General features: G+C 44.2%; 2 protein-coding genes across 2 annotated transcripts in view; one reads left to right on the forward strand and one right to left on the reverse strand.

Moving 5' to 3' along the window:
- LOC6729720 overlaps positions 1–25,019 on the reverse strand; it is a 30,636-nt gene extending 5,617 nt beyond the window's left edge. Inside the window, exons 1-5 of the mRNA XM_016174654.3 lie at positions 24,306–25,019; positions 22,453–22,828; positions 5,857–6,038; positions 2,843–2,913; positions 1,830–1,919 (exon numbers count right to left, since the gene is read on the reverse strand). Coding sequence (XP_016036374.1) covers positions 1,830–1,919; positions 2,843–2,913; positions 5,857–6,038; positions 22,453–22,828; positions 24,306–24,375 — 789 coding nt within the window. The 5' untranslated portion in view covers positions 24,376–25,019. The remainder of the gene's footprint in view (positions 1–1,829; positions 1,920–2,842; positions 2,914–5,856; positions 6,039–22,452; positions 22,829–24,305) is intronic.
- Positions 6,604–14,722, forward strand: LOC120284954. The gene is made up of 2 exons (XM_039294688.2): positions 6,604–6,738; positions 13,601–14,722. The coding sequence occupies exon 2, from the start codon at positions 13,602–13,604 to the stop codon at positions 14,538–14,540; it is 939 nt and encodes a 312-aa protein (XP_039150622.1). The 5' UTR covers positions 6,604–6,738; position 13,601; the 3' UTR covers positions 14,541–14,722.
- Positions 25,020–25,497: the final 478 nt, after the last annotated feature.

Genomic DNA, 25,497 nt, shown 5'->3' on the forward strand with positions numbered 1-25,497 from the left:
CTGTCGATATAATGGCAAAGGAAAATAATTTTATTAATTTAACACAATTATTTAACCAACTAGAAGTGAAATACTTAATATTTAAATATAATCCGTATCTTTCCATTCGATCTAAATTTCAATTAGTCAGCCTATTGTTGTAATTTGTTAATGATGTGTCAGACGGAATTCGCATGCTCATCGCCGTTTTGTGGGGCTTCGATGTTTGTGGCCAGTTGCCTGCTGGCCGTTTATGTCATGAGCTTTTATTATTGTTGACAATTATGGCCACAGCGAAGGAGAGAGCGATCGAGCGATCGACCAATTTATAATGGCAAGCCGATGTGGTTGTAATTTATTTATGGCCACTGTCGCTACATGACACATGACAATGGCAACTTGTTATGGGAATATGCAAAAATCGAATTCAAATTATGATGCCCAACAACAGCAGATACATCGGCAATGGTAAAAGCAACTGCAGCAGCAGCAGCAACAGCAGGAGCAGCAACAACAGCCACAATGTTGCCAAGATCTATTGACATTTTTGGCAGTTTGTTAATTAACTTGGCTGTTGGTAGTTGTTGCTGCCGCTGCTGCTGCTACTGCTGCCGTTTTTCAGCTTTTGCCGCCGCTAACTAACTCCGAGCCTTGCCACAAATTAAAAGGTTGAGCAAGCCACTTTTGGGCCTGTCCATGTGCACACCAATTCCGTTTTTATTGTGCCCGTAATTATGCCAACACATGGCATACGAGCGAATTTATGAACTTCACTGACCATTTAGTTGCTGCCGGTGGGTGTCTCCCAGTTCTCCACTCCCTCAACTCCTCCGAACTCCTGATAAGGCTCGGCACAAAGGCCAAAAGGCTGTCAAATGTCATGGTTGCCAATTGGCTTAGTTGTGTTTTTTTCCTGCATATTTTTTTTTGGTTCTGCTGTCTTGCCGTTGGCTTGTTCTTGTCTAGCTTTTGACTTGCGGAGTGGGGGAAGTGCAACATTTAGTTGATATGAAAGGTTGTCTGGCCGCGAAAAAACAAGTGGAGCGTTTCCTTTTGATATGAAGCAGCTGATCAAGTTTTTTTTCGTCCACGAACATATCCCATTCCTGGGATCACAGGCCAGGCTGTGATTTATGGCATAATTTTGGTGGGGCACAGACATTGCACATACGCCCCGTTGCACTGGCACTCGAAGACTTGGACGTCGAAGAGCCGACAATCACCTGGTCGCCTAATCTATGGTACCTTTGTCAATGTCGGTTCTGTTATGTGTAGAACTGAGATATGTCACATGTGCTCCGGTCGGCTAGATTTATTTAAACCGTCGGTTCAAATGCAAAGTGAAAGGCCAAGTAAATAGAGTCTCATGTACATATACTCGTATATATATTTCCACATGTATAACCTTGCTATTTAAGCGGCATAAGCGTGCAATAAACAAAGCTTGAAACACGGGCAACACGGCAAACATCGAGCTGTGGTTTTTAAGGAACCAACAGACTTACATAAGCTCAATGAATCGGGGCTCTTTAGGTCTTTAGACAGTTGCTAACTTGTCAACGGGAGCAGCAACAACATCAGCAACTAGTACAGCACAAAAACTGCAACAAATATGTTTGCTGTTGCCGCTGCTGCTGCTGCTGCAGCGTTGATGTTGCTGCAGCGTTGATGTTGCTGCTGCGCTTATGTTGCTGCTGCTGTTAGGAGACTATGACATGCTCTGACGACGACAGGCATCGTCGTTTGCCTGTTGTCGCTTGTCAGAGATTTGTATCAACGATTGTAACAATTTTGGCCCCCGAAACAGAAAACCAGCCCAAAACAATCCGCAACTTTCGCAAAAGACTTACCATGGAATGGCCCAAGTACTCCGCTGCATTATCCGATATATAAAGCAATTTGCCATTTTGTGTGAGCATCATCAAGAAGCCGGAAAGTGCCTGCAATACAAATACGTATGTGAATACAGGGTGATTGGTAATGAATAAAAAATGCTCTTAATCGAAATAAATCTATATTAACTTACTTAATATAACAAAGATGCTATTTTTGTTTCAATAATAACAACCTACTTTAAAATGCACCTATTTAAACACCCTATCATGCTTTCAAGCTACCTCTTTTCTAACACCCCCTAGTTGAAAAAGCATAAATTGAATCTTGTGTCGCAAATGCAAATTCATTTTCGCGTCTGAGCACTAATAAATTGTTAGCCCAAAAGCCTGGCCTAAACCCACGTTGACAACCGCAGCAGAGCTCCCGATGAGAGCCGAAAAGGGGGAGTATGAGTAGTACTCCTACCGTGGTTATAGTATTTAATTCAGTCACGAGTGTGCACAGGTATGTAGATCAATCTCGCCCGACTGGAGCAGTCAGTGCCAGGCAGCTTGACTGACTACTGTCTTCTGTCTTCTCGGTTTTTTGTTTTTTTTTTGTTTTTTGGTTTTGTCTGGTGGCTGCTCCTGTAAATCTGTGGCTTTTCCCGGGCATTTATTGTTCGGCCCGCTGGCTTTTGGCTGATTTCCTCTTCTCGCTTTTGGCGCAGCAAGTGGCGGCAAGCAAAACGATTTCTGACTTATGATATGGCCAGCTTTTGTGCCATTAATAGAGTTGTTTTCCCGGGAACTTTCGGTTGAGTTGTCACCGCGTTGGCTTAAATTGAGTTGTTTCTCTCGGTTCCCTGGGAGCCTAATCGAAATGTCATCGGGATTGAAAATTGCCGAGGTTATATGGTAAATGAACGCATATCGCGCTGATCGCTTTCCTAATTACGCTCCGATTGCATATGAATTGTGGGCAATATTTTCTAGGAAGTCAGCTAAACTATACTAGACTATTAATGAACTAAAACTTAAATTCTTACCTTTGAGAAGCCAATATTTGGTGTTGCTGTCTGATGATGGAGATGATGCATCGCATTGTGACGTTTGAAAACTGCAACGAGGGGTGGGCAGAGAAAACAGTTTCATGAAAATAATGCTAATTAAGTTAATTGACCTTTTGTGTCTTGCACAGGCGCTCCCTGCCGATCAAGACATCCGTATGAAGTACGGATGAAAAATATTCACTAAGTGGATATGAGTATTTTCCCATGGCGGTAATTTGTATGCAAAAGCCTGGCTAATTAAAAAACTATCTGTTAATAATAGACTCGATACCTCTCTAACTTGTGACGGCGATTGTTAGATGCATTTGATTGTTAATTCATTGATTATATTCTACATACAATGAGCAACGATGTTTGCCGCCTAACGAAAACAAGTGAATCACAAAAAGAAAATGTGTCATTGTCACTAAGAGCGAACAGCAGCAACAACAACAGCATCAACTGCAACTGCAACGATAGTGGCAACAGCAACATCAGGCTGCGATCGCCGAGTGCAATTGCTGTTTTGCAGCTGCATTGCAGGCAGCATCAAGATCAATTATTTTTAAAACACTACGAGATACTCCCGCACCTGGCAAACAAAACAAAAACCGAAGAGTAACAGCCACAAAATCAGCATCAGGCTACAATCACCACGGCAACAGCAACAGCGGCAGCAGCAGCAGCCGCCGCAGCAACAGCAACTGCAACAGCAGCAACCGCAACTGGTAATTTCATTGAACTTGAACGGAAAGGCCATGAATGCAGTCAGATTTTCGCTGGGCCTTAATATTATCCACTATCCGGGTAAAATACTCAGAAATCCGTTTTGCCAAGAAGTCTGTCGTCAGCGTACCTGAATCAGCCAAAATAAAAATAAAAGGGGAGTGGCGGCCAGCTCAATGATTTTCCACTTTGCTACAATATACAAGGGCAAGGGAATGTAGCTTTATTATAAGTGATATTTAACTTGCCGAACAGAACGCAATATAAGGTCATCAAGAAAAGAAGCCAGCAAAGTGGCACATTCAGGATTTTTGGGAAGACGATACATGTATGTCATACAACTAATGAGAACACAACTTGAACTTAAATGTATACAAAAATATAAAAAACAAATTTATGAAATGTGCATTTATGATTTTATAATCAACCTGCTTGAATTAGACACCTTGAACTACAACCAAAAACCTATTTTTAGTCAGTGACCACTTCACAGCTTTATGGCTTTTTGTGAGATTCGTTAGCAAACACGACACTACTAAATGCTGGCCAATTATACGGTCTTCGATCTGAGATCGAAGCCGCCGGGCTCAAGATCTTGCATACAAACGAAGAACGTAAAGAATCTCATTGTATTGAAAACTCAATTTCGTTTTATAAATATGTATTTCATTAATCGCGACTATCGCAGCAGCCACACCCACCCACATATCTACAATGCTCAGACGGAGAGCAAACGAATCCATTGAACTTGGCGATACAAAGATACAAAGCGATTTCGATGGCGTGCCAATATTAACACAATTTGTGATTATAAATGCTTTTAAACGGTGCAATGACAATGAACAACAACAACAGCAAAAGCAGCAGCAGCGAAAGCACACCCAAATAATCCAAAGATACGAGATCCACAGAACGCCGACTATTTCTCACACTTATGGGAATGTGGGGCTGCGGAGGAGTGAGATGGATGGGGTTGGAGAAAAGAGCAGTACTTAAGTTTAATTTTTTGCAATTTGTAGAACACATAAATCGCACATTTTGATTTATCGCAATATTTATAGCAATGCCAGGCAGACGCTCGTTGTTACCATTGCAATAGTGAAATTGCCTGGCTCGACTTGCAGTTTTGCAGTTTGCAGTTTGCAGTTGGAGGAGTTCGTCGATGAGATAGTATAGTGTAGTTTAGTATGGTACAGGATGCTGCTATGCCACGGATCTGCAACAGTTTCACATGGGTTTCCTCCGACTTTTCGTTCCGTTTCGTTTCTGTCTGCGCACTGAGATGCGAGCCGAGAGTTAAGAGTTCCCCAGTCTGGTGTGTTATCTATGGGCCTATGTACCGCACAACGCTAATTTGAAAAACAATTTTCGTAATTATCCACAAAAAAAAAAAATAAAGCAACAAAAAACAAAACCAAAATGAAAAAATAGCAGCGCAAATAGGTAAGTAAAGAGCGAACGATCTCGTTCGGTTGCGCTTGCGTTGACCTGCGCGCATGCGCATTAAAGGAGGATGGGACCTCTGGGGACCGATCGGAATGGGTCCGTAGGCTTCGGTGTTTGGAGGATCCGAGGATCGGCGGATCCAAGGGGCCCCCAGCAATTTTGGCCCGCCTGGAACTGGGTGCGTGCCTAGACGGTGCGGCAATTACTTGGCCTAAAACAATTTCAGCCGGGCATTTGGGGGCATGATAGAGGGACACTCGACATATGAATGATGTTGGTTTAAACCGAAGCGCAGCCATGCGCCTAGCGGTTTTTCATTCCGACTTAAATGAAAGTCGGCGGTGCACTGCAACAAAAAGTGGTGAGTTTGGACAAGGAGTCATAGAAGGAAAAATCTATCATGACCTCTACATGGTGCACATACCAAACATTTGTTTAGCAATCCAAAAAGTGTTTAAATAACGTTTACATTTTATTTGTGCAAATTGAAATCATATGAAAGAGTGTAAGAGATACGTGCTAATGTGCTAATCAATTGCTTACTCCCCGACTAAGAACTTTCAGCTAGTTACTTTGTTAACGCGGAAATTGTGGAAGCTCTCGTCATATTTTCCCCAAGTGCATGGCATTTTGGCAATTGCAGTTTTGAAGTACAACGGCGGTGGGTCCTGCACTCGGCAGTCTCAATCTTCGCGGCTGCACAGAGTCACAATCACAGCCGCAATCTCCATCTGCTCATGACTCATGCATATTCAATCAGCGTGCAGCCAATTATCAGCATGCATATATGCATTTTTCGTTCGGTTTTGGGATGCGGGGAGGCTTTGGCTGCAACTTACCTTGCTGGAAGTAGTTGGCTTTCCGCACATAGACACAAACGAGGGCCATCAGCTGCAGTTGCGAGAGGCGCTGGCGCGTCGATTGGGGCAGCGGCAGGAGATCCCTCAGATTGGCTATCTCCGCATTTATGAGATCGCGTCGCATCTTCGAGGCGCCCTTCGTCGATTTGTTAGCATCGAATCTGCAATGGGGAAATGGAAATGGATATGGTTAAACAATTAGAATATATGGGCTCGTTCACAGCTACGGCTTAATAAGTGCGCAGAGTGGACAGACCGAGTGGAGCACAACTATCCACCACTCCGGGCATGTGTTTTCACAGCCCAACAGTCGGGCGTGTTTCCACACCAAGTGTGTCTCCGTTTCGCTCTTGGGCTTATTAACCCATTGTGCAGTGGTTATGCCCATTTGGGAATTCCATTTATTGCCACCAACATTATTCGCATTTAATTGCCTTGCACAAAGTGGCAGGTAACTTCTACTGACAACATAAATAAGCTGGCTAACATTTTATACGTACTGTTCAAGTTACGGGGTGTGGACTGTCACCCGCTCTCCGCTCCCTCTTACGCTCCCCACTCCCTCTCACGCTCTCCCGCTCTTCACCACAGAGTCTCCGAGGAGTCTCCGCTGCGCTTGGGAGAACCCAACTCATTAGAATAAGCTTTAGTGTGAAATAACTACCACGATCAATAAACGTACGCCCGGTCGCGCCCGCGCATTTACAAAGTCAAGTGTTCGCCTTTCTCCGAGTGTTCAATTTTCAGCAAACTAGGAAATTTCCAGGACCAGCAACCCCATCATCCTGACATTTTGGTCCTTCGAAGACGGATATCCTGGATTTTTCAAGTTTGTCCACCAGCGAGCAACTTATAAGATAAGTACGAAACTTCCATCCCCTTTAATTGCCGGTCTGCAGCAAAAGGTTCGAAAATCCAATTTCGTTCAATTTGCTGAGATTTATTGTCAAATCAAACGGATTTATCCGACAAAAGGCAATTAAAGAAAAGTACTTATCCATTCTCACGGGCGCCGCCATATTACACCGTTCTAAATTTCTAAGTCCCAATTTTCCGAATATATTTAAATATTCATTCAGTCCAAAAAATGAAAAATTCCAAATGTGAAGAAAGTGAAATTAATTTGTGCCAAGTTCAGTGAAAATTCCTAAAGTCCAACACTCTGCCAAAAGTGGCAAAAATTCTATTCTCGTTTTCACTGTGTCCAACGCAAGCCAAATTCTTTTCGCAAATTTCGCACATTTTTTGCTTCAACTCCGCAGTCCGCTTAACACAATTCGCCATACATTCAAATACAACAATAAACAACACATACCCTCTGGCCATTCAAAGTAAAATATTAATTAAATATTTACCCGCCATTTACCCATATACATTGCATGCATTACATCTCCATATAAATACATATACGCATACATCTCCATATACCTACATATACATCACACATATTACATTACATACATTGCGCAGATTATCTGCATTCCCTTTAACCGAAGTGTACCAAAGTTTACATTGCCTGTTTCCCAAGTGCCGACGCGGAAAAGGCGTATAACCAAAGTTTACCTAAGTTTTGATTGTTTCCCGTCGGCAAGTCCATACCACAAATAAAATTTATTCCAAGTGCCGACGCGGAAAAGGCGTTTTATTTTCCATCAATGTTTTTCCGTAAATTTCCAAATTAATTTCCGAACAATAAATACATTTTAAATTAAATTAAACATTTTAATATTTATTAAATTATTATTTATTATTTATATATATTTATATATATATTTATTATTTTCAAAAAAAATAATAATCCATAAATAAATAATACGGCCAAATACAAGTCGTTCACCCGACAAATATTTCCTTTTCGTATTGCTGGGATATTAGTTAGTGGTTGTTTTAGAAGTATTTACAGCGCGGAGAAAAGACTTCAATTCCAGTCATTCCATTTTCTCCGTTTCCAGTTGTAAATAAAAGAATAAAATTTTCTTCCTTCTAATAAACATTTTATATCACCGTGTTCCAATTTCCAAGGGTTCCAACCATAAATAAGGTGGACCCAATTACCGTAAATCACAGGTCATTTATACAATTCGCTGTTCGCTCCGAGTCACCTGTCCGATCAGTCTAAACTACGACGTTTCCACTTCGTAAATTTTACACCACTTAAATTATTAAGTGCAGTCTGAGGAATCTTTCTACTTTTTCAAAAGTTTGACCGGGCTCCAAAACCGCTTCCCTTCCATTTCGTATTTCTTCGATTATGCCCTTCGGGGACGATAAGAAGAAATTGTCCGCTGACAAGCCCAGGTCTATTTTTTCACCACAAGGGCCCAAGAGTCCAAGAATCCCAAGCATTTCGGTGAGAACGCCTGCGCAGATTTCCGACGACTGTGCTACTCCATCCAAAGCCACAGTACAGCGCATAGCTAAAAATATGGCTGCTTCAGATCTAGCGCTAGCCAAATTCATTTCGGTTTCTGACCGCTTAAGCGAATTTGAGGCTCAGATCAACACTCCGGAATCCGCAGCTCCAACTGTCACGATGCTTGGCGTCCGTCGCGACCAAGTCCGAACCCTATGGGACAAGGTTGAAAAGGAATACGATCTCTGCTCAGAGTGCCTTGTGTCAGCAGGCGAAGCAGCAGCAAGCAACATGCCTATTCTCAGGGCTAAATACAATTATTGCTATTCAGTCTATGAAAGGTGTGTTGCCCAGCTCGTTGATAAAATCGAGCAGGGCACTTCTCAGTCCATCCCAACCGCGAACGCTGCGCCCCAGGCCTACATTTCCTCTGGCTGTCGGTTGCCTCCATGCGATACAGAAGTTTTCACAGGCGACTATCTTCGCTGGCCGACTTTCCGGGATCTTTTCACAGCCATTTATATCAATAATCCACGGCTGACTCCGGTTGAAAAGTTATTCCATTTAAATGCCAAAACAAGTGGCGACGCGCATGCCATAGTTTCGATTTCGCCTCTCACCAACGAGGGTTTCCGCTCTGCGTGGGAAAACCTAATAGAGCGTTTCGAAAATAAACGATTGTTGGTAAACAGTCAATTGAAAATACTGTTTAATGTGCAGTCGATACCACAGGAATCTGGGGCGGCCTTGAAGGTACTGCAAAGTACTGTTCAAGGTTGCTTGACTTCCTTAGAACTGTCAGGCATCAACACTGAGAACTGGGACTGCCTGCTGGTATATCTGTGCTCATCCAAGCTCCCGAAGATAACTCTCTCCTTATGGGAGCAGTCGCTACATAAGAAAGCCGACATCCCGACATGGGGAGAGCTGAACACCTTCCTTACAGAACGTCATCGAACTTTAGAGGCCATCGATGATGTGAGACCGTCCGTACCGAGTCAGTCGCATTCCAAAGCGATAAACTCAAGTGGGCCCTCTAGAAAATTAAATTCCTATGAGACGAGAGTGGCTCCAAAATTGAACAGTTGCGACTTGTGCAACAAGGAGAACCATCCTGTCCGTGTATGTCCGCGTTTTCTCCAAATGTCGGTTGACGACCGGTCAGCCTACATTAAACGGAAGCAGTTATGCTTAAACTGCTTCGCAAAGGGACATCAGCTTCGTGAGTGCAAAAGCACTCACAATTGTTTTACTTGCCGTGGCCGGCATCACACGTTGTTGCACCGAAACAACCTCTGTTCCAGCAATTCAAGCCCTTCAAATCCTGCAAGGCCAATTTCCGCTAATCAGGCCAATTTCGTTCCAAATGAGCAAGCCGGTGTTCAGAATTATTTCGCCACAGGCTCAAGAGCTATCCTTCTTGGCACTGCCATAATCAATATTTCCCATCTTGGCACTAACTTTAAGGCACGCGCCCTGATCGACTCCGGATCAGAAGCGACATTCATAACCGAGCGACTGTTCAATCTAATTAGATTGCCATTCCAGGTGGTTCAAGCCCAAGTTTCGGGCTTAAACCAAACAGTAGCGGCTCAGTCCAAGAAGCTCTGCAGTTTCACCATCCGATCTCCGACTAGGCCCGCGTTGCAGTTGGAGACGACGGCCTATGTCCTCCCTCAACTAGCCGGAAATCTGCCTTCCTACCCAATTCCGCAAAATTTCCTTCGGGATCTTCCCGATTTTCCATTGGCGGATCCAAAGTTCTATGAGAGCGCACAAATAGATGTACTTATCGGAGCCGACATCCTGCCTTCGGTGCTTCTGAGTGGAGCAAAAACCAACATCTGTGGCTCTCTCTTGGGGCAAGAGACCATTTTCGGCTGGGTACTAACTGGGCCAGTCTCAGCCTCAGCCCAAAGCAGAATTTCCTCTTTTTCGACACAGATCTCCCACGCGTACGATAATTCACTGGACAAACTCCTCACAAAATTTTGGGAGGTGGAGGATATACCAACAAAGCTGGTAAAAGAATCCGATTCCATGTGCGAGAAGAATTTCCTTCAAACGACCACGAGAAACGAGTGCGGCAAATATGTCGTTACTCTGCCTTTTCGCGACCCAGAACATATCGGTTCCGGGCTAGGGCATTCTAGGTCTTTCGCGTTGGCTCAGTTCTTAAGAAATGAGCAGCGTCTAAAAAGAGATGAGGCCTTGAAAGCGAGATACGATTCGGTGATCCAGGAATATCTCGACTTAAAGCACATGCGACAAGTTCTTCCTACGCATGATTGCAACGCCTATTATATGCCACATCACGCCGTCTTAAAACCGGAGAGCGTAACTACTAAACTCCGTGTAGTATTCAATGCCTCCAGCCCATCATCGAATGGTACCAGTTTAAATGATATCCTTCATGCTGGCCCTGTCTTACAGTCCGACTTGACCATTCAAATTCTGAAGTGGCGCTATTTCCGATACGTGTTCAACGCCGATATCGAGAAAATGTATCGGCAGATCTGGGTAGATCCGAGACACACTCCATTCCAGCGAATACTTTTCCGTAACAATAGAGGGGAAATCAGAGATTTCGAACTGAAAACAGTAACCTTTGGAGTCAATTGCGCGCCTTTCCTGGCGATCCGAGTACTGCAGCAGCTAGCAGCTGACGTAGAACTCAGCCATCCAAAAGCTAGCAATGTCATTCGAAATTTCATGTATGTGGATGATGTTTTAGCCGGAGCGGACTCCACGGAAGAAGCTCAGCTCATGGTGCAAGAGCTCCGAGACGCTCTGAATTCTGCCGGATTTCCATTGAGGAAATGGACCTCCAACCAAAAGGAAGTTTTAGCGGCCATTCAGAGCAACCATCTTTTAAATACTGATTTTCTGGAGATCGATGCAGAAAGTACTGCCAAAACCCTCGGTATTCGCTGGAAAGCAACCTCCGACGAATTCTTCTTCGTCCCGCCAGAGTTGGCTATCGAAACGTCCTTTACAAAACGCCAAGTCCTGTCCCAAATTGCCAAATTGTTCGACCCTGCCGGCTGGTTAGCGCCGTTTATCGTTCGAGCCAAAATTTTCATGCAGGAGATTTGGCTGCAGGAACTTGGGTGGGACGAAAACATTCCAAATGAGCTTTGTCAGCGATGGCTGAATTTTCTTCAAAGCTATTCAGTGTTAGAGCAGATACGCATTCCACGCTGGCTATCGTTTCGTCCAGATTTCAAGGTCGAGCATCATGGCTTTTGCGATGCGTCGCAAAAGGCTTACGGGGCGGCCATATATGTCCGCGTAGAAGTGGGCAGCACCATTATGGTGCAACTCCTGACCGCGAAAACCCGGGTAGCACCAGTCAAAACGGTTTCGCTCCCAAGATTGGAGCTGTGCGGAGCGTTATTGCTTTCCGAAATGGCTGCAGCCATCATTCCGCAGATGCCTACGACTAACTCCGAACTTTACTGTTGGACGGACTCCACGATAGTGCTTGCATGGTTAAGCAAGCCAGCATGCCAGTGGACCACATTTGTAGCCAATAGGGTGACGAAGATCGCCCAGGCCACAAAAACAGAGAATTGGTCTCATGTTCAATCTGAGCATAATCCAGCAGACTTGGCAAGTAGAGGAGTTTCCCTCCAAGATCTAGCCGATAGCCAGTTATGGTGGCACGGACCGACTTGGTTGCAAAATCCACGCAACCAATGGCCAACTCAGGTCAACGCTCCGGTGACCGACCTGGAGAAGCGTGCTCTAAAGGTCCATCTCGCGAAAGCTCCTTCTGAAGAGTTGTTGGCACGTTTCTCCAAGCTAGAGAAAGCTCTACGAGTCCTTGCTTATGTTTATCGCTTCATTCAGCGGTGCAGGAAGCAGACATCTCCATCTGATGTTCATCTACTGGCCACTGAAATCGCCGCCGCCGAGCGGTTCCTAATTTCGAACACTCAGCGCAGAGAATTCCCTGTGGAATATCACTGCCTAAGTGAAAAGCGTCCAGTGCCAAGTTCAAGTGCCATCCGAAGCATGAACCCGTTTCTAGATCCGCAAGGACTGATCAGGGCATGCGGCCGTGTGGCGGCTTCCGAAAGCCTTCAATACAATGAACGCCATCCAGTGATTCTTCCGTATAACTGCCTGCTTTCTCGCCTCCTTGCGAATTTCACGCATCGCATAACTCTCCATGGTGGTAACCAGTTAATGGTGCGCCTCATCCGGTCGAAATACTGGATTCCGAGAATCAAGAACCTGATGAAAGCAGTGGTAAATTCGTGCAAAGTATGTGTGATCCACAAAAAGCGCTTGCAAAGCCAACTGATGGGTGTCCTGCCCAAAGAAAGAGCATCGTTCTCCCGACCATTCACGTATACTGGCATGGATTACGCCGGTCCGTTCGATATAAAGAACTATACGGGAAGAGCATGTCTTATTACAAAGGGGTATGTGTTAGTTTTTGTTTGTTTCTCCACCAAGGCCATCCACTTGGAGCCTACATCTGACTTAACGACCGAGAAGTTTCTTGCCGCTTTCTCTCGTTTTGTATCCAGAAGAGGGTGTCCACGTCAAGTCCAGTCAGACAATGGCAAAACCTTTGTTGGCGCTGCCACCCTGCTTTCCCGCGATTTCCTTCAAGCCGTAAAAGAGTCGGTGACGAATGCCTATATTCATCAAGAGATGCAATGGCAATTTATTCCTCCGGGAGCACCCCATATGGGAGGCCTTTGGGAAGCAGGCGTAAAAAGCTTCAAGACGCTATTTTACAAATGCACGGCCACACGAAAATACACGTTCGAAGAGCTCTCCACGCTCTTGGCAAAAATAGAAGCGTGCCTTAACTCCAGGCCGCTCTCTCCTATGTCTGAAGATCCGACAGACTTGCTGGCTCTGACGCCAGGGCATTTCCTTGTCGGGGGACCCCTTATGTCCACGGTGGAACCCGAAGTAAAGGGGGAAACGAAATCCCTTCTTAATCGGTGGCAGCATTTGAAGGCTCTCCATCAGCAGTTCCGTGTGCGATGGAAAGAAGAGTACCTCAAAGAACTCCACAAGCGTTCTAAATGGCAGGCCCCGTCCAAAAATCTACGCATCGATGACATGGTCGTCATCAAGGACGACAACTTGCCCTCTAATGAGTGGCGGCTCGGCAGAATTGAGTCTGTTTTCCCAGGAGCTGACGGCAACGTCCGTGTAGTAAACATCCGTACTGCACGTGGAGTTATTAAACGTCCAGTGGCAAAAGTGGTGCTTTTGCCGACGGAGTCTTCCGAATCTCCACAATAATAGGCGCTCCTCTCGTCCTTAGTTGTAGTTCACTATCACTAATCATCCGTTATTTTTCATTTCGTTTTCGATCTCCTTTCGACGTTCGACTACGCGCAGCATGGCTCCTCGTCAACAAAACGCACGCAGTGCTCGTGCCGTGGAGAGCAGACGTACCCGAGGTATTCAATCCTACCGATGCCGAGTCTGCCGCGGTATCCATCCTCTTCGGAAGTGCGCGAGGTTCCTAAAGCTCAGCGCTGAAAGGCGTTTGCGAGCAGTCCTCATTAACCAATACTGCGCCAATTGCCTCGCTCACGAGCATTCCACGGGAGACTGCCGAAGCGGTGATCGTTGCAAGAAGTGCGACCGATCCCACCACACGCTGCTCCACATGCACGAGCAGGTTAGCTCGTTGTCGCGGTCGCGAGCGCGCTCGCGTCGCCAACCGGTGCCAACCCGGCAAGCAGCTTCGGCCTCGTCCCAACGTTCCCGCCGGCACAATCCGCCAACTCAGCGAAGGAGTTCACCGCCACGACGACCGGAATCGACGACGCCAGGCCCATCGCTCTCGTCGCTGCTGCAACGCCACAGCGTGAACATCCTTCCCACAGCGCTGGTCAAGTTGGAGACCGGGACGAAGACCTTCGAGACCGCAGCACTTATCGATCCGTGCAGCCCCATGAGCTGCATCGACGCTTCGTTGGCGTCAGCCTTTAAGCTTTCGATGACCAATGTTGGCGACGAGAAGGTCTGCACGACGACGATTCGCTCCAGGATCGACGCGAACACGAAGCTCGAGGTCGTGCTCAAGATCGAGCCCAGGGTGCGGATCCGTACACCTGTCCGGGCATTGAGCGACACCGTAGTGTCCAAGTACAGGGACATCATGCTGGCGGATGACGGGTTCCATCGGCCTGCTACCGTATCCATGGTCTTAGGAGCAGACATTTATCCTAAGGTTATCCAATCCGGATTCCTGACCTTCGACGAGGGAATGCCGGTCGCTCAAAAGACCGTGTTTGGGTGGATCGTGTCCGGTGCCTGCAGCTTGCCGTAGGATGGCTATGTTGCAACCCCAGTGATTGCAAGGGGGGCGGAATGTTCAAGTTACGGGGTGTGGACTGTCACCCGCTCTCCGCTCCCTCTTACGCTCCCCACTCCCTCTCACGCTCTCCCGCTCTTCACCACAGAGTCTCCGAGGAGTCTCCGCTGCGCTTGGGAGAACCCAACTCATTAGAATAAGCTTTAGTGTGAAATAACTACCACGATCAATAAACGTACGCCCGGTCGCGCCCGCGCATTTACAAAGTCAAGTGTTCGCCTTTCTCCGAGTGTTCAATTTTCAGCAAACTAGGAAATTTCCAGGACCAGCAACCCCATCATCCTGACACGTACTATATTTTATTATAAAGAACTTGAGTGTATGTGTCTTAGAAAACGTGAATAATAAAAATGTAGTTTACAGATTAATAAATAATTGGTTAACCCAATTAGTTTGAAGTTTTAGGGATTTTAATTATATAAAGTTGGACTTCCTTAAATCTGGATATAACCAAATTAATCATTGTAAGACCACAACATCTTACGCAATTTCAATCCCAATCCCAATCTGTACTTATTCAGTCAAGACCACTTTATTTGCCTTTCGATCCGCTGACCACAATGGGTTAAGGATGACTCGCACATACCTCGCATAAATAACTCATCGCGCATTTAAAAATCATACGAGCAGCGGTATGTGGCTGTGGTTCGCTGCAGCGATGGTGGTGCAGTGGTTGGCTGAACGGCCGGTGGTTGATGTGGGGCACACACTTGCCACATGCCTTGTGCGGAAAAATTGTGCAAGTAGGTTGGTCAGCACAATTGTTGTTGCTGCTTTTGGGCACAAGCGGCAAGAGCGTTTAGCAGAGACTTCGAAACAGAAACTGTCCGTGTGTACTTTTGTGAGCATATTATTTACAAGGTTGAAATCATAAATCATAAATTTGTCTTTTTATGCAGTCGGCGTCGGCGGCCGCGGCGCATGCGGCGTATGAGTATTTTTTATTTATGCTGACGTTTTCTTGCCGGTCCATTGTTGCTGTTGTTGTCGGCGATTATTTTGCAAGCCTTTTTATGATAAATATTGGTAATATTGTTGTAATAACAGCAAGTGCCCGCGCCTTTTTGGCTTTCCTCGTTCGACTGTCTGCCATTTTGCCGCTGTTATTGCCTCTAAATGGCCATGTTAACATTTAAAACAATCTCACTGCGTCCGTGTGACTGTGAGTTGCATGCAACCGCTTCAGAGGCATGCAATAAAACAAACACAACACAAAAAAAAAAAGATCTCAAAAGAAACAGAATCCGAGACCAAATCGAACGCTTCGTTCGCCTTCTGGCTTTGAAATATATTCATGCTTCAGGCCTATTCACTCTTGGCCACTCGCAATCCGAATAGACCATAATAGAACAGATTTAGCCAGGGCCCAGAATCGAAATTGAGTGGTCGAGTGGCTCGCACTCACTCACTGGCCAACTGGCGCGCATTTAAGTCAAGGTGATTTGTACAATTAAAATGAATATTGATTTAAATGCTGCGATTGCGAGTCGCTCACTTGTGCTCCGGCTGACATATATGTTTTCGGTCTTTTAGCTGGGCGGTCTGATTGTGTGGGCTGCGGTGAAGGGTCAACCAGAGAACCGACAATCTAAAAAATCCAAAAACTCTATATCGTTGAGAAAAAAGAACATTCGTCTATAATAAATCCAGATATACATAGCATTAGTGATTAATTAGCCAAACTTAACTTGTCAACGGATATACCAAAAGTTTGTATTATACCATTATTACAAGTCTCCCATTTAACTGCTCTTCTCTTGACCCCCCGTTGATTGGTATCTGGCGAAGACCAACTTTGGTCATTCCACCCCAGCTAATCCACACAGATCCTCCCACACATCCAGTTGGGAAGGTTCCTCTCCCAATTAGCTACTTAAAAATGTCAAAGGCTTCTGCGATCTGCTATCTGGCTGGCTATTTGTGGCATAATTAATAAGTTTCTCAAATATTTATCATAAACAAGATGCCAGTGGTGCAGGCGATAATATGATAATGCCATCAGCCTTTCGTAATGCATGGTCGAAAAGCCCAAAAAAAAAATATAATGTGAGGAAAATAAAAATCCAAAAAACGTGTTAATGGCCAGGGAGAGATACATCTGATATATAAAGCTGTTGCGGGTGGAGGCTGTAGGTTGGAGGATGGGGAGCCCAACTGCCGGCTGTAATCTACATCAAAATTTATCTGAGTGAGCGAGACATGTCAACATTTCTTAATATATCTATCGCTACCTTGAAATCTGCACTAAGTAGCACCAACTTGTTGGCCGTTCGCCGTTGTGGCAACTACTGTACAAGTTGTTGTTGCTAATTAAAAGCATAAACACGATTCTTAGCGAGGCGTTGTGGGATCATCCAGTGGCCACTGTGTTGGTGGCTCTCATTGGATCCCGGTGGCTGAGACCTGGAGCCACATGCTTAATCTGCCACTGGGGATCCTTTGGCGCTGTGGAAAAGATCTTAATCAAGTCTGGTCCAGCCTGAATTCTGGTCCTCGGCCCTCTGACTAGATAAAAATACATCGGACTGGCGACGGAAAACTTAACGTGCTCCACAGAAATTAGGCACAAATCTTGTTGGCTGAGATTCTTCCGATTCCGATTCCTGTGATCTCAATGCCAATCGCCATCCCTCACTAATTAGCACATAAACCGACCGGGTAACATAATGCCAAACTATTAACTTAAATGGATTTTAAATGCGCATCTATGGGGCTGGCTCAGATCCTTCCTTTTCGACTGACTTTTATGGAGGGCCCGAGCCCTCAGAGCGCCATCGTAAAAATGTGGGCAGCGAATAAATCACAAGACCACTGAACTTCTCAACCCACCCCAAGCTGAACTCCACCCGCTAGGGCTACACAGAGAGAATCAAGTGAAAGTTCAATAATATGGTTTTTAAATAATTTCAAGATTTAAGTTAATAATAAATATTACAAATTCAAATAATAATTAATGCTTTCTTTGGTTTTTAAAAATATTTACGAGCTTTGTGGTGTTTAGGTACATCGTTATATAGAGAATGGGCTAAAAATCGAGGTGAACTGATAATAAAGTGTCCCTTAAAAGATAAAAAGATCATAAACGATCGATTTAAAATCATTCCATATATTTTTTATGATGTGTCTAGTTTTTCCCCGTGCACGTATCAATCCAATGCCGAGTTTTAATATGCATCAGGGGCGTCAGTCGGGTTGGAGGATCCCAAATCCGATCCCGATCCCGGCGCAGTCCACTCGCCAGACCATCGAGTCCCAGAGCCAACCAGTCAGTCAGTCAGTCAATACCAATTGCAGGCCAAGAGAAACACGAAATTTGCGCAAATTTTTATTGCACTTTTTCCCGGAGCGTCTTGTCTTCTCCTCTGCTGACTTGACTTGTGCGAATTGTCTGGTCGCAGACTAGATAACTCCCTCAGAAATCCAGCAGTACCACTCCCCCCCCCTGGTTTTCTCCTTTCTAGCGCTGTGTGTGTGTAATTTGGGCGAGTTTATTTGCCATATTCCCACGATATAGTTCGGCCAGGCTATTGAGCTTGCGGGCAGCTCTAATGATTTCTGGCTGCTCCGCTCCGTACCGCCCTTTCGCCATTCTGCCCAGATATCTTGGCGCACACAACAAAAAATAGTGCAAAACGGCGTATAATGAATGCCAGACCTCTCAAACTGATGGCCAGTTCGCCGGGCAGCTCCAGAGTCGCAGCTTCGGGTAACCCTAAACCCAAAGTGAACCCACACCGCGTTATTTTTTTTTTTGGTTGTATTCGGGATGCAGGCAAATTAATTGCCCAGGCGCCGCACAATGCTTTCCATTTTGGTTCGCTTTCGAGGATTTCTCGGAATTTTTTTGTTCACTCGGATGCAAACACTTGTTTTGTGTGGCAGGACTTTGCGGGTGCCTCATTGTGTTCTGCGTAAGTCGGTGGCAGTAATCGATACCTTTTGGCAAACGCACACCTACAGATTAGCATCGGGGCGACGTTTAGCACAGAAAAAAAGAGCTGGACAAAAAGGCAAACCGTCTAATAACCATGGGCAGCTCAGCGGCCTTTGGCCAAATTATATGCCAGGCCATAGGTAAAAGTGGCCCCGGGTGAGCATTAAGTGTTATACGGCCTGCACTCGGGTTTTATGGTTATAAAATGCTTTAAAAATTACGACGTAAGTATCTTTGCACATTTAAAGCCCGTTAAAAAGTGAGGCAATTCGAAATTGCAATACTGCCACATAGGAATTAGATAAAATTAGGGAATAAAGGGTAATTTTAAAATGCGTGGCTTGATTATATTTTCACTCTCCCATAAATCCACTTCGGCTTAAAGATGAAACACCAAAAACTATATCCTTCAATTATCTCAATCAATTAGCTTACTTACGAGCTTGTGTGTCCGTAAATTGCGGACATATAATTTACTGCTCTCAAAAGCTCATAAAGAAGTCTGGCGGGCAGCTACTGTGTTTATTTTGACGCATATATTTCAAAAATGCGAGCCACACCACCACCACCACTCTGCCCCACAATGCGAATGCGGCACCACTCTGGAGCAAACCACACCGAAAATAAACCACAGAGCGACCGCAGCTGAGATTTCATTGCCTCAGAAGAAATGAAATCAAGCTGCTACCGTCTGCCGTTCGATGCCGATGCTCTTGTATGTTTGATTGGAATCTTAGCCACAATTTAATGATGGACTGCCAAAAGCACACTTCGATGATTGGCTCTTGGACATCGTCATTTGCGGGAGCTGCGAGTTGAGAGTTGCGAATCTCCTCCGACGCCGCCGCATAATTTTTCATATTTTTATGATTTGTTGCTACCGGGTACTAAACCCGTTTCTTTCTGCTGATTTTCTTCTTTAGGTTTCCTTTTTTTTGTTTTTGGTTTTTTTTTTTTTTGCCTTTTTAGTCTGAGCCTAACCATGGAGAGCGGCTACCGTTGCTGCATTTGCTTTCGATTATCTTAATTTGCGTGCGAAACTGAGTTTTTTCTTCCTCCGCCCGTAAGCCAAGCCCCAAATTGTGTGTGTACGGAAATTTTCCCATGACTTGGTTCTTGGATCGATCGCTGGCACTCTGTATACTTTGTGCCCGGCGGTGGCTTGGCCAGAAATTACCCCAACTATGGTATGGTCTCTGGCCTGGTCTGGTCTGGTCTGGTATGGTATAGTATGGTATGGAATGGCTCATCGGCTTGGAACTCTCGGGATTGATGGTTTGCTGCCGTTGCACTTTACCGTCAGGCAATTAGCACAGGGATGCCGCAACTAAATAATTTGGTAAGCCCCAGGGCAGCAGCTCCATCGATCTTGGCCTAAACCCGCGGCAAAGGTGGCGCACTTATTTGCTCAGCGTTTCGTACGGTTTTCGATTCCAATCCGACAGATAATGCCTGGTCATAGGGGAGCATACCGAAATCGATTTTGACTCGCGTCACCAAATATTGATCTAAACAATTTGACGATAACGGAAGTCAGCCACTGCAAGAAAACTGGCTGGAAAATAAACCAATACTGTTAGAAAAGATCCTACCAGTAGGGTAGCAACGTTCAAATATTAAGAGATATGCATTCAACAAAAAATCACTCCAAAGATATATTGACTAGACCAGTTGCCTAGAATCTTTTGCAGTGCATCGTCCATACTGAGATCTAGTGCAGCGTTTACTGCACCGATAGCCGAGTTGGGCAAATAGCTCGGTTCGCTCGGCTGATCGCTTTTCTCGTGAAATGTGTTAATGAAATTAGCAGCATAAAATTGCTACCAGAGCTAGACCCCGTGCAGTGTGTTACAGATACCCGAACGAAATTGTATCTTAGCCAAATGTCCGCGGCATGCTAATTACCAAAATTAACACCAACGGCGCAGGCCCGAAAGCAAATACGAGCTCAAACTCAAACAGAATCCGTACGCAACGGTTTCGGTTAGTTTCACTCAGGAAGCATCCGACAAATGCACTTCACAAACGTATCTTTGGCTTTGACTGTGAATCTGAACTTTTCCTCGGCTTCCTTTACCTTTTCTTCGATTTGTAGTTTTTTTTTTTTTAGTTTTTTGTGGTGGCTCGAGTGGGGCCAGGTTTGTTGACTCTACGGCTGGATGTGTTAAAAACAACAAACGCCAGGTTTTCTTCGTTTTAATTAGTGCCATTTATTATTTAGAGCATATTGATATAGTTTTCGTTGTTTAACGGTTGTTTGTTTCAGTGCGAGGCGTGTTGTTGGCATTTCTCGTTCAAGCATATGGAAAATATTTATAGAAATCCGCCCGATTTTACTACAACCAAACCACACAAATTTTACAAACTCTGCCTGTGAATGTCGAGAAGCGCGTGCTTCGGCGCGCGAACAATGAACTTTTTTTTTTGGATGGAAAAAAGTTTGAAGCTTAGTTTTCGATGGCTGGGAATTCCAACAAATTCACGTGCTAATTGATAGTTCCATGGATCACGTAAAATTCAGATGAATGAACTGATTTAAGCCAGTAATGAAGAGCACCAATCTGTTGTTTAGAGAAATCATTTTCACGAAGGGGAAATTTCTGTGGCTCTTCTGGATTGCCAACACCAAACCGTTTTCACTAATTAGTTGGTTCTTAAAAACTCTTCAAAATAATTATGCAACTGGCTTAGCCTGTTTAATGGTCCATCCGAGCTGCTACTACAAAATGCTCTAATTTCAATGGTGGCACCGCATCCGGCACAGACTGGAAAATGACACCCACCCAAAGAAAAAAAAAGAAAAAAAGACGCATGAGCAGGGCAACACCTACCCAAGAAGCTCCCACACAAAGGCAGGATATTTGCCAACTAAGAGCGAAAAAAAAGGGGAAAAATCTCAACAGACAAAGAACGAGCCATCAACAACATCACACGTGAGTTTTACACATTTCAGAAGCAACGGCAGCCAGGAGATGTGGCTAACTTTACTGGCATCTCCCCGACTTTGTCGTCGATTCCATGGGATTCTGTGCCTGGTGTTCTCCTGGTGTGGAGACGCCTTTTTTGGTGCCCCATCGTCGTCGTCTTCGTGGACGTCCGATTGCCAACGTGGTAATGTCAATCGCACTGTGCGGGTTTAACTTATGGCAAAACATTTGAAGCACTAATTAATTGGAGCTAAATAAAATGGCACAGCGTCTCAGCTCAGTTTAGCTGGCAGTGAATTTTGCGCGTTTTTCGACTCTTCGCGAATTGGCGCTGTGGGTACGGGTACGCAGACCGACCGGAGAGATTACGAGGGCCAGATAACTGCGAACTACAAGTTGCCAATACAAGAGGCCATTAAAACCGGCAGCAGGAGCAGCAGCATCAGTACACAGAGAAAAGAGGATTCTATTCGAAATGGGTGCCAATTACGTCTACATTATATATCAATAGCTCTTATTTGCAGGCAATCAAACGCTCCTATAATTAGTCTTCTATAATCTATTGTTTTTATTGATATTTTAGTAGAATACATTAAAATTAACTCTCTTAACAAACATAATTCCCTATGAATATCCATTTTGTGCAAAGCTTTATATGAAGGCAATTAAATATTGTGGCAACATTGTAAAAATCGACTGGCTGCCAATTTTCTTGCTGTGCATTAGCAGAGGAAGAACTAACCAGAAACAAAAGCAGTGAAAATCCAGGAGGAAAACAGTGACGAAGAAATGGAAAGGAGTCTGGATATTGGCCCAGGCAGCGAATGGGCTGAAAGGAGTTTCGCTGTCGCCAAATGCGAACTTGGCCCCTTATTTCAAATTCGAATTGACAAATATCGAAGCGTGCGAAACAAATTGAAATTAAAAGTTTGCATGTTTGCGCTGTCTGTGATGCGTGGCTGTGTGAAAACGGAGATAAGACTGAATGTTGGCGCTAAGAACTTACCTTGTAAACATGCCGGCTGTCTGTTGCTGTTGCTGCTGCTGTTGCTGTGTTGCATGTTGCTGCTGTGTCGTCTGCGGCTGCTGCTGTTGCATGTGCTGCTGCTGCGACACTGTTGCCGGCGTTTCATGCTGCTGGAAGTTATGATGCGTATGCATCTGGTGCTGCAAGTGATGCTGCTGCTGCTGAAGGTGTTGCTGCTGTTGCTGCTGCAGTTGCAGGACATGCTGCAGATGCTGCTGCTGCTGGTGGGGATGTTGCTGCTGCTGCTGCTGGAGGGCGTGGGTGGGCGGATTGGCTGCCGTCACCTTGTCTAGGCCACGTTTATTATCCGCATACATTTCGTCGATCGCACGTTTGCAAATATTTGTTACCAATTCTAAAAGCAGAAATGACAAAGCGTTTTCAGCACGGAGTCTCGGATTGTCACGGTTATTTGGCCAAAATCTTAGGCGAATCACAATGGGAAATAATGATAATATCAATCAATATGTAGATCTTAATGAAAGTCTGCAGACTCTAGCTTTTCGATTTGCTAATGAAATGAAACAACAATTGTTGATTAGGTTTGTATTTTTCATACGTTGGAAATAGTCCAAGATATTGTTTGAATTGTCTGCGGCACAAAAAGCATATTTTGAAGGAACTGATTTGTATTGTTATTGCCCATTTGAACAATTGCTCGCTGTGCTCGCAGTATCCCCACCGATGCCCTCCGATGAGTTGGCGCTATTGACGTGTTTTTTATTTGGGCACTTCGATTGCATAAGGAGTTGAAAATGATTTATAGCATTTGCTCGGCGTTTCGCTCTGCGATGGCGGATAAGTAACTAGGGGTTAATGAAATGTCTTACAACACAAATACTAAACACTCGTTGGGCTAGGATCTGTGTTGATCACATTTGAAACTCGTTAAGTCTTAAATAATGATCAATCAATTTATGATTTGGCTTTCTAAGAAGCGACCGAAGATTGTAAATGTTTTCTTAAAAAGGGAAATCTGAATGTCTTTGTGTAAACAAATTTGTGTCATTCTGAATTCACTGTAATACTTTATTACTTCATTACAATTGTCAAGGTAAACTTTATATAAAAATTGCTATTCGATATTATATGCTTTAATGCTTTAAATGTAAGTCCAATGCTATCATTTCTGCTGAGTTAGTTGGCATAATAATAATTCTTTAGTGCTGTGACCTACATTTTTGAATTTTTGTTTTCCCAACTGGTGCCACTTTTCCTGGCCAAATTTGATCTGGCTAAAACAGAAAAAGGTCACTATCACTTTTCTTATAACTCAAAGCACACTCGGACCATTTCCTGGCCACTTGTGATGGCGCCAAGAAGAATCTTAAAAATCTCTTCTGGGTTCTGGTGGCCCCCGGCCGAAAAGTGCAACAATTGAAATTAGTTTTGTTGAGTGAATTTCAAATTTCCATCTCGAGTATTCACTACCGTCTGCGGGGCCGGCGTCTTGGCCTGGCTTTTTGGGTCTTTGCTGCAACTCATTGTCAAGTGAACTTATCACCGAGGAGGGAAACAAGCAGAAACGACGGAGATAAAAAATTTGTTCGAGTTGACGTTTGGAGTGTCATCGAGTCGATGCTTGAATTTGTTTGGAGTTGTTTGAATAGGGACCACCAAAAGTCATTGAATGAAATGAAGAACTCCACAGATATATCTCATTGTGAGCGACTTTGGCTGTGTGCATTTGATTTTTTGGGCTAACGGCTTTGGCTTGCTCGCTTTTTAAGTATTTTGTTGTTATTGATTTCTATCAAAGTTAATAATGAAATTGGTAAATTACGATTTGGGTGCGGGTGGGGGTTCGGGCATGGACCTTGATCTCAACTTACCTCTCTGCTCGAAAGATTCAATTTGCGATATCCATTTGGTTATAGAGCTAGCTCCAATAGCATTTGGCATAAATGATTATTTAATAATTCACTTCGATCCGCCACAATGTTTGACACTTTATCAATAACTTGTATTTATTTTATTTATTTAGGTATGTGTAAGACTATTTACTTATATTATTAGATCCAATGTGGGGCTTCTATTGCACACTTTTCGCTTTGATTATTGCCTAATCTTTGCATTAGCCATTACATAGGTATTCATAGAATCATTGCATATTCATCACTTTGATTAAATCAAGATTTATGGGGTTTCTTATCCAGAAAAGCTCGGCTGTAATTTGCAAATCAAATGGCCCGAATGACGCACAACCTATCGCGTTAAGTAATAACTTATGGCCCGACGAGAGCAAAGCCAATTGGCGATCACAATTTAATAAAATACCGACGGCTTTATGGCTCAGCACCTTTGGGTCTCTGGGGCTCAAGCAAATCCGTTCCGTTTCCGATCGTATAAATCCACAAAATCACACAAGAACCTCGGATCGAGGGCCACACAACCGTGTTGAATGCGCGCGTGCACCTTTCTGTGCGGATCACCGGAGCGACACAGAAGCGGCAAACTTGATTTCGAAACAGGTAAGGTGGCTTTCGTTCAGTTTCAGCCAGTCTGCCGATCTGGCCAACATCCAAAGCCGGGCTCTGCATGTCCCTGTTTGGAACTGCTCGTGTGTTGGTGCCAAGCGGCGTGCTCGCCCAATGAGATGGCTGATCATCCACTGAAAGATAAAATTATAAACAGATTTAATTTATTTAAGTATATATTTTATAAATAAATTTCGAATTTTCGGTAGAATATTCTAAATGTTTAGGCATGTGTCAGAATTGGTGGTATATTTACCTTTTAAATATATTTTATAATAGCGTTTTAAATAGGGTTAATTAGCTGATTATCGATTTTTTTTATATATTTCATAAACATTTTTATTTATTTTTTTTTTATATGTTACAATAAAATATCTTATTTAGTTAATGATAAATGAAATAGTAATAATAGGATAACACAATATATTTATTTTAAGATCCCTCCCAATTGGGTTCAGTGCACTCCGCCTAATCATGCTACGGTACTCACAAACAAGTTAACGCACACTCTCAACGATTTAGCCAACTGACCAATACAAGCAGCGAA

Source organism: Drosophila simulans, chromosome 3R, assembly GCF_016746395.2.
Source record: "Drosophila simulans strain w501 chromosome 3R, Prin_Dsim_3.1, whole genome shotgun sequence".
Classification (NCBI taxonomy): Eukaryota; Metazoa; Arthropoda; class Insecta; order Diptera; family Drosophilidae; genus Drosophila; species Drosophila simulans.